The sequence below is a fragment of the Seriola lalandi genome, unplaced genomic scaffold (assembly GCF_002814215.2).
Source record: "Seriola lalandi dorsalis isolate HSWRI2012SDOR001 ecotype SW California unplaced genomic scaffold, Sedor1 jcf7180002054318, whole genome shotgun sequence".
Taxonomy (NCBI): Eukaryota; Metazoa; Chordata; class Actinopteri; order Carangiformes; family Carangidae; genus Seriola; species Seriola lalandi.
In genome coordinates this window covers 207,493-221,582 of record NW_019524871.1, presented here as the reverse complement: position 1 = coordinate 221,582, position 14,090 = coordinate 207,493, and the positions used below count along the sequence as shown (strand labels likewise).

General features: G+C 40.4%; 1 protein-coding gene and 1 long non-coding RNA gene across 4 annotated transcripts in view; one reads left to right on the top strand and one right to left on the bottom strand.

The window, feature by feature from the left end:
- rptor (regulatory associated protein of MTOR, complex 1) overlaps positions 1–14,090 on the top strand; it is a 182,566-nt gene that overhangs the window by 14,519 nt on the left and 153,957 nt on the right. For all 3 annotated transcript variants that reach the window (XM_023406877.2, XM_023406876.2, XM_087174130.1), the window contains exons 3-4: positions 8,901–9,003; positions 10,211–10,293. In XM_023406877.2, the coding sequence (XP_023262645.1) occupies positions 8,901–9,003; positions 10,211–10,293 (186 nt within the window). The remainder of the gene's footprint in view (positions 1–8,900; positions 9,004–10,210; positions 10,294–14,090) is intronic.
- LOC147819094 (uncharacterized) lies at positions 10,932–13,437 on the bottom strand. The gene is made up of 2 exons (XR_015437281.1): positions 13,135–13,437; positions 10,932–11,271 (listed from the first exon to the last, which is right to left on the bottom strand). It is a non-coding gene; the product is annotated as an uncharacterized LOC147819094 (long non-coding RNA).

Sequence of the window (14,090 nt, the reverse complement as noted above, 5' to 3'; positions counted from 1 at the left end):
ATCTGCAGCAAGTCAAAAAATTCAAAGGGTTCAGACGTTGGCAGAAAAACATTAAACACGTTAACTGCATATTAAAACGTGAACACTGGGATGTGTATGTGCTGCACGCTAAGGTGCTTTAGGAAAAAGATTGAGCTGAAGTAGAGCCAGAATGAAAGTTTAACTCTGAGTGAGAGATGGTGATTTGGGAAATGACATAAACAAAGGTCCACTGATTAGCTTTGATGAATTGTTTTCTGAAAGAGCTGCTGTTTAGCAGAAAATGAATTGGCAGCTACTTTGATGAACGATTGATCATCAAAAATGCTCAAATTCACCTCTTCCTGCTTCTCAAATGAGCACGTTTCCTGGTTTCCGTTGTGTTTTGTGATAATAAAACAAGACATTTGAAGATGTCACTCTTACAGATGTTCTGATCCCATTTTTTCCTCACAGATACCTGAACTTGTGTATTGGTGTTACCGAGTACCGATAGAATAGTGTGTGTGTGTTTATGTGTGTGTATCACTTGAGTTGCAATGATCGGCTGAGTAGCGTCGTGTGACCAGTGCTGTAAAGGCCAGAAAAGCTGCACTGGTTAAAAGGACAGCATCTGGATGTTCACCTTCTAGTGAGCTCAGGCAGCAGCTAGCGTTAAGCTATTAACCAGAAATCAATTCCCTTTAGCTGTTCTATTTAACTATAAAGTTTGTCGATACATTACGTGGTATCAAATCAGTGGATAGACTCACGGTCTCGACAGTTCCTGATCCAGTATTTTAGACGGCATCAGAGGCATTTCCAATACTAGTATCAGTATTGGAACAACTTCAGGCACTTTGTGCTTTGGGAAAATTTGATGGACATTTTCACTGTTATCTGAGATTTGAAAGACCAAACCACTGATGATTTAATTAAGAAAATAACTGTCAAATGAATCGATAGCAAAAATGCTAGTGTCCTTGAGTGAGTGAAATAAATAAATAAATAAATAAAGTGAAATAAGCGAGTCAATGTAGAAACCAAACTGTGAACTTAGACTTACACAAAATGTGTGTGTGTGTGTGTGTGTTGTGTGTGTGTGTCTCTCTCAGAGTGTTTGATTTGGTTTCCACATTGACCTGCTTATCTCACAGTTGTAAAAGAGTTTATGTAGACCAGTCCTGCTCTGTCTACTTCATTAATGTTCATTTTATCGTAAAGGGAACTAAACACAACTGAACACCATTAACAAGGTGTGAGGTCTCACAGTTTCCCATAGGGCAGGAACTAATTCATTGGTATAAACCATGCTGCATTTTATCTAATTAGCAATTTCCAAACTTGGTTGATAAATGAACTACCTGTTTGTGTTTTCACTCTGTGTGTGAGCAGATATGTGGAATAAACAAGCAGATAAATCACTTAGAATAATGTGGAGCACATCTGTGTGATGTCACACTCACATGCCATGTTGCACCGCGATCAAGAGCTGGAGCAGAAAAACACCATCCCTCATTCATCTGTATTAGTCTCATGCAAATGAATATCAAACGTTTTATAAATAGCCTGAACTGGACGCTGGACAGAAACGAATAATTTCGTCAGGGCTGTTCGTATTAGGATGTTAATTATCTCGCCAACTTGAGCCAGTTAGTTATAATGATGATTAACACCAATGTGATCCCATTGTGGTGCCATAAATGTAGTCTCCGGTCCTCGCTGTACCTCGGGTATGCTACTATTTACAGATTCTTGCATTTCAGTATCTTTTGCGTATTTCTTCTGCTGTTGGGTGATGTTGAGTTTGAAAACATGAAATGATTGGTTACCTCCTCCCCCCAGAGAGTCAACAGTTTTCTTTGACATTTCACCTGCCATGACAGTAACATCTTTTCTCTCTCTCTCTGGACTTTGCATTAATGCGTCTCTAAAGTGTGCTGTCATTTCTGCTGTTGTATTCTAAAGGGCAAGCCTGCCCTGGTTCATCCCAGTTGAGTCTGTTTCTTTGTAATATGTTTTAGATCTAAATGTCTTTTCCCAGGATACTGGTGTAGATATTTTGCGGCCCCTGCAGAGCTGACAGAGAACAGGCACAATTACATGCACGTTAGCAGCTAGCTGAGGGGCTAACTGAGGCAATCTTCAGTTTAAAAGTGCACATTGTGCAAGATACACCTGTGTGCTGCGTCACACTTCTAGTTTTATACATTTAATGCATTGTGTATATATAACTGAACTTTCCCAAATTGAACATTTAGCAAAAAAATGAAGGGAGGAACGGTTCACAAAATCCACGGTTCGATTCATGTCACGGTTTTGGGATCATGGTTTACGGTATACGTTGTTTTTGTTTTTTTTATATTTTGAACACTCCAGAAATACCATACATATATACAGTTATTGTCAAGGACATGTCATGTAGTAGTAGTAGAAGAATGAGGCAGTTTGATATTAGGTACAATAACTCCTTGCGCTGTCAATTGGCACACTGGGGTGATTTTCTCCGTAGGTGAACCAACAGCTTTTTTACGTATGCCCTGAACCGAACAATACACACATGCCCCGGACCGAGACAAGCGATCCGAACGGGACGGATTTTTTTCACGGATCCGTTCCATCCTTACAAAAAAACCTCACTCGAAAATAAACGAACAGCCAATAATCAGGTTAAAGGACAAAGAGACGGTGAGGTCCAAAAGTCTGAGACCCCTCTCTCATCCTCAACACTCTTCCAACACAGGGTGAACGAGTGCCTAGCTTTTAGCGGACATAGCTCAATCATTTTACTTCCTCCATTAGAAAGAGAACGAGTGTTTGGGGCAAGAATCTCTTGAAGACTCTTCTCTTCCGAGAGCACCTCTTCTCCACCTCTAACACCCTAACATGCCTAACTAGCACTTACTATGCACTTTCACAGCACTTCTTTACCTGATCTTCTTGCACTTTGCCTTATGAATAGATTGAGTACTTAGTGTTTACACCAAGGTCTCCCACTGCACTGAAGCTAGTGTTATCCCTAACTTGTAAGTTGCTTTGGATAAAAGCATCTGCCAAATGAATGAATGTAAAAGTGTTTAGTACACACAGTTTGGGATTTAGAAGTATTAAGGAAGAAGTCATTTGATAGATAAACCTGTCAAGGAATTTTCTTCCTTTTAGTCCTCTTTTCTTATTTTGTAGGCCCACACTAACACGTCATCAAGTGCAGGTCATGAAGACCTCATAGTGTTAGACAGTGGTTCACTGTTCAGCTTCTCTTATGGCAGGGAGTGTCCAGATGAAGCTGCTACCATCCTCTATCTGTAGCCATGGAAACCAAGGTCTTATAGATAATGATGCAGGGAAAAGCATAAGTTAGAGAAAACTGCCCAAACCCAGTTCTAGAAAAGGAGAAGTGAAGGGAGGCAAAGGGCGTGACACACATAGCAGTAGGTAGGTAAGACGATGTATCTTCACACATGTAGGTTAAAACTATAGATTGGCCTTATTTGGGTATAGTACGTAAATGTCTTGTAACCATGTGATGTCTAGGAATATATCCCCCCAGTAGGACCAGACATCCTGAGGAATCGGAGTGATATTACTCTGATTCACTGGCTTACATTGTTCTGTTCATCATTTCCTCTTTGGTGTATCAAGCTTTCAATACATACCTCTGCCTGAGACATCTGAAGCTGAACTCCTGGTGAACGTCTTTACTTCAGCTCAAAAGAATTCCCACCACAATAGCGCATCCCTGAACCCCAGAATGTTTTTAATCTCCTCACATTTCCCATATGCGGTGGTGAAAAGTACCTTGATGATTATAGCACTTACAGCATAGGAAAGAACACCTCTGATCTGAGCTAACACAGACTAAAATTACTGGCAATAAGGTGTTCTTTCTGTCAGCAGAGGATCTGTATCACACCTTTCTTTAACAAGTGTGAAAGGAAAATGCAGAAGTTTGGACAAGATAATATGAGACACGTCAGAGTACAAACTAAAAGAATATCAGTAACTATCAAGTGCTTAATAAGCAGTAAGGCCACAATTTAGCTTCCAAACAGCTTGAGTCTTCATTGACTTTTCTGTCATTCCGGCTGGAGCTGTGTATCGGGGGATCATTCTTGACAGAAAGCCTCCAGTTCTTTGAAAGAAGTGGAAATCTTTATGTCCCATTAAACCTCACTGAGTTTTAGATCTGGTGGCTGGGGAGACCGTGACAGACTTTTACTCTCTTTCCAGTGTTCATGAAATGACGCTTGAGCTATCATTTGCTTTAATGATATCATTACAGATCCAAAGGTTTGGAATAGACAAATGTATATTCAAGACAAACCCTGGCTTTCCTCAGATTAAAAAACAGATTGTTTTTTTTTTCAGAATTGTAGCTTAGTTGAAGATATTTTCAAATTTATACACAAATGCAGTTTTTGCAAAGGGTTAGCTTACTTTTTCCTGCCACTGTATGTTTTGATTGTCTGTTTATCACATGTTGGAGACTGTTTCCTTTTTCTTTTTTTTAATCTTTTTTTGGTTGAGCAGCTACTGGATGGATTGTCATGAATTTGTGGTTCCCAGTGGATGAAACCAAACGACTTTGGTGATCCTCTGACTGATGTGCCACCAGCAGGTCGACATTTGTGGTTTTGAGTGAACTGACTGGACGACTGCTGGGTTGTTTATCATGAAATGTTGGACAAACATTCATGTTCCAATCAGGATGAACTGCAATTATGTGACTGTAATTTTCTCTTTTGCCACCAGCAGTTCAAGTTCAAGTTTAGCTGTACTATTGTTTAATGCTAATTAGCAAATGTTAGCATGGTAAGACACCAAGATTTTGAAGATAGTAAGCATTATATCTGCTAAACATTAGCATGTTAGCCCTGTCACCACTTGGACTGGCACTGCCTTCTTGGACTATTTTTGGCTAAACATGTTTGACATATTTGCTTGGCTGCAGATGTGTAACCAGCGATTCTCTGACCTTTTTAAAAGCACAAACGGCTAGTTTAAAGATGGCAAAGTCGGTCTGACAGTCAGTTTGTTGGTCTGTCGGTCCAGACTGAAATAACTTAATAATTGTGGGATGGATTGTTGTGAAATTTGTTGCACGCCTTCATATCCCTCTCAGGGTGAAGTGTAATAACCCTTAATCTCTACTCAAAATTTTAATTACACTACTGTTGTACTTCATGTTTAGTGCTAATTTTAGCATGCAAACACACTTAACTAAGATGGTGAACTCGGTACTTGCTAAACATCAGCGTTTTAGCATTGTCACTGTGAGTGCGTTAGCAGGCTAACATTAGCATTTACTTCAAAACACCGCTGTAAATAAGTACAGCTCCACAAAGCTGTTGACATGGCTGTACATTCTTAGTCCAGTTCGAGAATATCATACTACAAGTAAGCTGTATAAATCCTCAGATGGAGCTGTCACCTTAGTTTCATTCTTCACAGTTTCCTGGGGCGTTGTGTGCAAACAGTTGTGTACCCAAGCACAAAACCTGTGCATCAGTTCCCATTCAGCAGGAGCATAATAGAAATTTTACCAACCATGCAGGTGGGAAAGGGTGAGGGGTGAGGAGGTCAGGTAGAAATGAATGAGGTGATGCAGTGTGCCCGTGTGTGTGCGGATGCATGTACATGTTGAGTGTTGCCTTGCTGCGTCCCACTAGCACACTGACCTTTTACTCTGTTGGTGGGAAAGCAGAGGGCGCCTTAATTACCCTCACAACAACAGCCTTCCTGACGCTGCTCAGCCACAGGACGTCACATTACCCACGATACACACACACACAATACCTGGTCTATAGGTCTACACTACACATGAAAACTGTGTCTCGCACTATTTTCGAAAGGTCACTTGTCACTATTGCATTGAGCTACTTGCAAATTTTGTACGTGTGTAAACTACCAAATAACTATAGCTCTCAATAGATGTGTTTTATACAGCTGTTTCTGTGTTTGACCACACACAAACACACACACACACAGGCCAGAGAACATGACATCAAGTTAAGTGACACATAAAATGATTGATTTGACAACGGCTATGCTCATTAATGTACATGCAATAAAACCTCAGTGAGTGAAAAGCCAATAAGAGTAATTGATCAAAACATCATTAAACATGTATAAACTTCCTGAAATGTGATATTTTCAGGTTTTCCCACCATCTCCCATCCACCAGTGGTATATTGTATGTTAGTCATAGCAGACCTGTTAGGCTAATATCTAATTTCTATGAACAAGCTAAAATAAAAGTGATTGTATACAGCCCAACAGTTCATCCTTACATCTTAAATCTGAGTGAGTTCATTGTGGCTGAGGTGACAGCTTTTATTTCCAAACCAGCCCTCCACTAACTTTACCTGTTACCTGCTCAGCAGTGAATCCCTATCAGCAATAAGACAGAGGAGGACAGAGAGCAAGGGATAGTGACTAATTTACATGTTCTTCATGATTTTTCAAACTTCACCCAGTGCTTAATGTCATGAATATTATTTATTTATTTTATTTTGATTTTAGCATTTCCAGGGAGATATGTACCCTAGTAATAATATAATTATGTAATAATAATATACATTTAAGCTATTTAGATAGACTTTGCATTCGTAGATATTATTGTTGCTGCTCAAGGAATATTATTTTATCATATTAAAACTATAAATAGATTCTTCTGAATTTATCCTTTTTGTAGTGATAATTAAAACTAATTATGTGACTAATTTGATACTGTATATGAAATAACAGATAAAAGTTATCAAACCCCAAACCTATTTACTAAAGCCTAAAGTGAATTAGTAGACTATGTTTAAAGTGATTCATTCATAAAGCTCAGTTCATTTCAGTCCTTTGTTAGGCCTCCAGTACATCTAATGCTTTAGTTATCTCCACGTAAGTATGCATGTGTCATTTTTTTAGAATAATAACCGGGACCCTAAATATTTGTGTTGCCTGTAAATGTAAGTGTGGAGTGTTGATTGCCCTGATTTCAACAAGCTTCAAGAAGAAGTTGACTCCTGTGTGACACAGTAGGTAGCTGACCTACTGTTAGTTGTGCACACAGAAGGCCTCATGAAGTTTGAGCGCCGTCTGTCCCAAAGTAAATGTTGTCAGGCTTTGATTCACAAAGTGACATGATGATGAAACAGTAACTTGTCAGCTGGGGTCAGCCAGCCATTAACAAACAGCTGTCCTGCTGAGTCCATGGAGTCAAAGTCCACACTCCACCATTAACAATAACACATTTCTTACTTTTGAACACAGCGTTAATATGGACACAGTATACTAACACAAGATATATTGTCACTAATGCACATAGATGATAATGTACACTTTAAATGTTCGGAAAGCCTTGGATGACATAAAAACACTGATTTGAAAATCACATTTTATTGTATTCGTGTTTTGATTGTGTTTATATTTGCTTTGACTTTTTTGGATGGCAAAGTCACGAATAAAGATGAGGCTGTTTGTCGACGTTGTAAAAGACAGCTGCCTTACTCCTCAACGACAACTAATCTGTAGCACAGACGAGCGGCGCAGCGCCAAGTGTACAGCCTCGTCAATCGAGTTGTCATGAAGGAGAAAATTAGCTATCGAGACCAAAACTGTTTTTTGTACCAGGCTGTAAACATGTTTATTTCTGCTGTAAAGTTGGACATTTTAACATGGGAGACCATGGGGATTGACTCGCTTTTGGAGCCAGACTCTAGTGGTCATTCAAAGAACTGCAGTTTTTTGCACTTCTCTGTTGGCTTCATTTTTCAGCTTCAGAGGTTGCCAGTTGTTTTTTTTCACACAGAGCTTAAGTACATCTTTTCTTCTTTCACAAGAATTTAAAACTGTCATTTCCACATTGTATTCAGATCATTTAACAATTTAAAATTCACAGTGGTGTGAAAATGACACAAGAGCTTGTTCATTTTTCTTATATTATAAATACAGAGTACTGACTACTTCTTTCGTCTTGCAGAGCTGCACAACATACTGTATGTTTGACAGTCATACAGCTGTGAGGGTTTGTGTTGTGTTCAAGTGCAAGTTTTGGCAGAAGACTTAAGGTGGCTGATCAGGCCGATCAGGCAGCCTTTGTCTGCACATGTTCTTTGAGGTCAGCTCACCGTGTCAGTGTCCTCATTAAGTGGAGCTACACGTTGGGGTGACAGGGTGTTGCAATGGCTGACGTCTGCTGTGCTGCACAAAGAAAAGTGTTTCTGAGGTGCTGACAGTGAAGATGGAGTGATGGCTCACTGCTACTGCAATGTGTAATTTGCACAGTAGGGGACCGGTGGTGCCTGATCAAGACTGTGTGTGCGCGTGTGTGTCAGGATTTGTCACATAACCCACGGATCAATGTTTGTCCTATTTCTATGGCCGGTGTCTTTTTCACTCCCTGCCACAGTGGTCTTTTGTGTTACCTGGTGTAACACCAGTGTGTTGTTGGTATGTTGCTTTCCTATTGTGATTTCCCATCCCATTTACTTGGGCCTTTGCTTGATTTGTGAACAATTACAAAGCAAATTCCAGTTACATTTTTATCAATCAATTTCTTAAATTAGCCTTTGATTATGTTCGGGCGACCATCTAATGGATTAGAAAAAAATTGGCCCGAGGCCAAACTTACTTGCCAAGTATGCCAACCCCTGACATAGTGTGTTGTATTTCTATGGTTGGAATCCCTGGATCAGATGGGAAAATGTGGAAGTGAATAAATCTCCTTTCTCAGTAACAACTGTTGAGATTCCCCGCTGGCGAGACACTTAACTTTCACTGCTTCACTGGATCTTCATTGGCCAGGAGCAGCAGGATGCAGTTTCTAAGATGAATAAAGATTTAATGTGCTTCTGAAAAGCATTAACAATGAATTCACCATGTTATGATTTGAGCACTGATGAAATGAGTGATGTGAGGATAAATTTTGTGTCCTATGTCCTCTCCCTCAGATGAAGACCGTGAGTGTAGCGCTGGTGTTGTGTCTCAACGTGGGAGTGGACCCTCCTGATGTGGTCAAGACCTCCCCCTGTGCCAGACTGGAGTGCTGGATAGGTGAGTGAAGCTGATCCTGAATATAACAATATATGTCAGACCTTGACAGCAAAAGTTTAGCTTTTACTATGCAGCATTTTGGGAGATATTCTCGACTCTTTCCCGTGGGAGCTCTCCTCATAAGGCCTCTGTCAACTGAGGATGAAGCAGTCTGCCCCCTCCAGAGCCACACCACGTAACTCAGAACAAAAACAAAAGGAACCATCTCCATTGAATGGGAACCTCAAAACCACTGTTTAGCTCCCCTGAGACTCCTTGACTCTTAAGAGTGAGGGAAGCACATTTAAAGAGTTCTTAAAGTTTCTTAACTTTCTGACCATCTTCTGAGGACGCTGACACTCTGCAAAACTGACACTTGGTTTTTCAGACACTGTTTGGGGAAGTAAAGGCAGAGGCGATGTCCTAAAATGCACCACAGTGTTTAATCTCACGACATGTGCTTCTTCTGAAGGCTAATAGGAGTTACATCTGCTTTTCAGTAGCCATTGTGTGTGTGGTTGTTTGAAAATGTACATTTATTTTATAAAGTAGCACTATGAAAGGAAATTGTAAAATGGAGAAACATTTTATAATATAATATTTCTCCATGTGCAGAGATAATTCTAGATAATTCTAAACTATTATGTAATATGAAATTGCTTATCATACCAAGAAACAGAAGTTATTATGTGACTCATCAAACCCATCATTTTGTTGTGATAATGATCTGTAAGAAGACCTCATTCATCAAAAGAGCAGTGGTTTAATTCTCTGCATGAGGCATATCAGTATCTCCTGCAAACCTGCCAATAACATTCTTCTCTGCCTGCTGAGCGCAATCTGATCTGTCCTCAATCTATATTCTGCTATTCTTCATGCCGTATTGATTTAGTCTCATCAATATTTCAACCTGAGGGGCGTTTCTATTTTCCCAAACCCTGCTTTTGATTTATTAAGAAAGCGTCCTTTGATGCTGAAAGGATAAACTTTAACTTGCCCTTGTAATCATGGTATTGTTGTTTCCTTTGCCTGAATATTAAATAACGTCAGCTTTGTTACTTTGTTGTGGATAACAGTGCCAGCTGAAAATATAATGCACTGATGTAAATGTGTGTGGTGAATAATATACTTATAGCTGGTTTGTCACCACCAGATTGAGTGTGTTTGGTTTCGCGTTGCTATGACTGTTGTATGCTGTGTGTGTTTACACTCTGTGTTTGGTTGCCAGATCCTCTATCGATGAGCCCACAGAAAGCCCTGGAGACCATCGGGGCCAACCTGCAGAAGCAATATGAAAACTGGCAACCCAGGGTGAGTGGGTTCACATGGATGAGCCTCCCTCTTTCCTTTATATGATTCTGTGGCCACAAACACACACTCACAACTCTGCACATCGCTGCACATACACTCTTGGATTAAATGCTTCCAATAGAACAGATAGAAATGGAAATAAAATAAATCACAGACTCTCAAAAGACTTGACCTTGGTCACATCATCTTATCACTGATTGATTTGGCATCCATTAAGCCATACTTAGCTTTTTTCAAAGGTGTCTTAGAAGTTGGTTTATAGATTTTGGCAACTGTCCTGACTGTTCAGGGTGTCTTTCAGTTTTTTGCCAAATCTGTGAGCCTGAATGATGCTGGTTGTAGTAATGTATCAGAAGTGGCAGCTCATTCCAACAGTGTTTTCTGTGGTTGTCACTTCATCAGTTTCTACTCTCTCATGTGTACAATTCTTGTCCAGATGAAACCTGAGTGAAGCAAGGACAACTTGCACATACTGGCTTGTTCAGTCTGTATTTGATGGTGGCTCCTAATTCACAGTGTTTACATTTAGTCATCATTCGAATGTGAGAGAAGTACAATGGATTTATTTTAGATATCTCATTGTGTCAGCTGTAACACTCTTCCTGTACGCACTGTGCCAACAAAACACCGACATGCTCTTGACAGTGATTCATAGTTTTTTTTATTTATTTTTTTTTAAACAGATGCATCATGTGTTCTTGTAAATTCAGCTGTTATAAGTTCATGTGTGTGTGCATGAATCAGTATCAATGCCAGCAGCGGCACTTCTCCTTGGCTCCTAGCTGTGAGCGAGCTCAGTGTTTTCCCAGAGGCTCCTCGGTCTGTTGTCCTCCTCGAGCAGCCCCTCGGCCTCCGAGCATTGGAGCCCCGAAGCCCGAGCAGATGGCAGAGGCAGCTCCTCCGTCACTCCTGAAAACATTCCTTCTACATTAAGACAGGACCCTGATGAAGCGAGACAACCGAGGGTCCAAGTTTAGGCTGTGAAATGAGGCAGAGATGGAGAGTAAATGATAAGAGATTGATAGGAGGAGACAACAGAAGCTGCTCACACAGACGCATCATAACTGTGCTCAGGCAACAGGAAATCTGATCTTTGTGATTGACTGCACACAATGTAAATGGCCAGTGTTTAGACAGCAGTCTATCATTTGCTGTCAGTCCACCATTAAATGTCAATTGTTATGGTCCGTGCTGACTAAAAGTCAGTCCACATTGCCCAGATATGCTTCTACTTATTCTTTATTCTTTATTCAGATCCCCATTAGCCTCTGCTACAGCGGTAGCTAATCTTCCTGGGCTCCAAATGAAATCATACACACACACAGACAGACACACAAACATCGACTGACACCCTGTCGGTCTAAACAGAAATGACATAATTAAAGGTCAAAACTCTCAACATAACAAACAATGCATGTACAGATTTCATAAGCAATCGAATGTGTTGATAATAGATTTGCTGCTTTTCTTTGACATGAGCTTCTCATCTCATGATTAGTTTTGCGAGTAGATGGCTCTAGTCTCAATAACAAACTCATTTGTGGCATTTTTTGGGGGAAATGGTTGCCCTACTCTTTCCCCCGAAAGGTTAATGTTTCATTTGAGAAGATTTTATAAATGTTTTATGAAATCAGTGGAGGGGGACAACCTCTCCTATGAAACACTGTGTGGATTCTACACACTGACACCTGGAACTGAGACTGGAGTCTGTGAAGGTTGAATTAATGAATGATACCATACCATTAATGTGCTGCTGTGTATTGGTGCTAAGAGTATATCATCTGACTACCATGGTGATGGTAACTAATAATTAACTACGAAGTCTTATTTCAACTGGTTTTATGTAAACATCCTAAAGTCAGACTGTTGAATACATTGTGGCACAGATGGTGGTGAATATAACATGTTAGTTGGTGCTGGTTTTAACTCTCCTCCATAGTTTTTTTTTCTCTGTGCTTCTCGCTATGTCAGATATGTGTCCTGTGGGGAGTGATGGGAAAAAATAAGCAAACACTTGAAACCTGATCCGAACGGTTGAGCAGAGCAGATATTGGATTTTAGCATCATTTCAAACCACCTGCGAATATGTTTTAAAGGACTGGATTTGATCGTGCCCTTTTCCTGTCGAGACTCGGTAACAAAATGTGTGTTTGGCGTAAGATATGTGGCAATCTGATTTCAGCTGTCTGTCTGAACACGGCCTCTGAGGGAGAGGGAGAGGAGGATGGAGGCTTTTTTTTTTGGGTCAGGTTGAAAGGCATAAGGTAAAAAAAGAGACAGCATACGCAAGGTAACTTTAGTAGCTGGTGAGCTGCCTCAGCATCAAAATGGACGTCATCTTGTTGCCTTGTTACTGGGAGCTGTGGGATCCTACACTGCCATCAGATAACATCTATCATGAGGTAAAAGTAAAAAAAGAAATAACAATGTGTGGCTGTTTGATAAGACGGTAGTGAAGTAATGCGTGAGGTACGAGGAGGTGGAGGAAGAGACGTCCCGAGAGAGAGCTGCTGAGGGAATGTAGGCTCGGGCTTGGCTGACCTGGGAGGTCAGCAGCAAATGGCGGTATGAGTGCAGGAGGAGGAGTGGGAGGGTGAGAAAGCTGTTCCGTTTTCTTTCTTTTTTTTTTTTCCAGCCTTAGGATCCTCGGCTCTGCAGCACCACCACAGAGCAGCGTTCGCCAACACACCTTACATAAACAGCTGACAAAGCAATCAATTACACCGCAGCTATTTACCTGCTTTGGCACCACCACGAGAAATCTTGTAATAAGTTAATTTCAGATGAGGAGAGTTGGGAAATATTTGGACCGAAGAGCAAATCTAAAAAAATTTCTGTCACCTTCCCTGCGTGTTGCCCGTGGTGTTTGTATGCAAGAGTGGCGTTCCTTAGAGTCGAGCCGCCCGGAGAGCTTAGCTGTGCCAGCATGCCGTCACGAATTCACTTGTGTGTTTGCCTCTTTACTCTTACTTTAACCCTCATGGCCAGAAAGGCAAACATCGCCTTGGCTGCTGCCCACTCGCTTTCTCTACCAGCACTCATTTTTAACTCTCTCTCTCTCTCTCTCTCTCTCTCTCTCTCTGACCTTCTTCATCATCATTTTCCACTCCACATCATTGACGTCTACATGTTTGTACCAGCCTTATCTGCCTGTGGGTTAGTTTTGTGTGTGTCTGTTTTGTTTGCACTCGAGTGAAGAAACGTTGTTGAGATCCCTTTCTGCCTGTTTTTGACTTGGAGCTGAGAGCTAATATAGAACGTGCAGATTACACAACATTACAGTACAGTACCATCCCGATGCTTGAATTAGTTCAAGCATCAGAGTCAATCTATATCAATGACTTCTACAACATGACAGCAGAAGCTTTTCTACTTTCCTCTATGCTTTGGTAGAGTTAGCAGGCGGATGGCCCCAAAACAACAATTAGAGAAAATGGTATTATAAAATATATATATACATTGTTTTAGATGTTAACAAAAGAAATGATCTCTAAAAACATTTAAAATGTTTAAGAGCTCTTTTCATTGTTTTTTTCTTCTCGTATTAAGTTTCTATCACTGTGATAAGCCAATGATAGAAAAGTAGACCAGAGGCTCTACTTGTTTGCTATCTCAGTATGATTACATGTTAAAAGATTACATCCATGGCATGGAGTATCAAAATGGAAAGCTAGTTAGCAACAAGTTTAACAATTAACAGCTTGAAAGTAGAGATTTTTATGATTTTATTATTTTTGATTCTCACGTGGGCCATGAGGTGGAAAAGGCCTGGAACCGCTGCATTATAACAAATAATG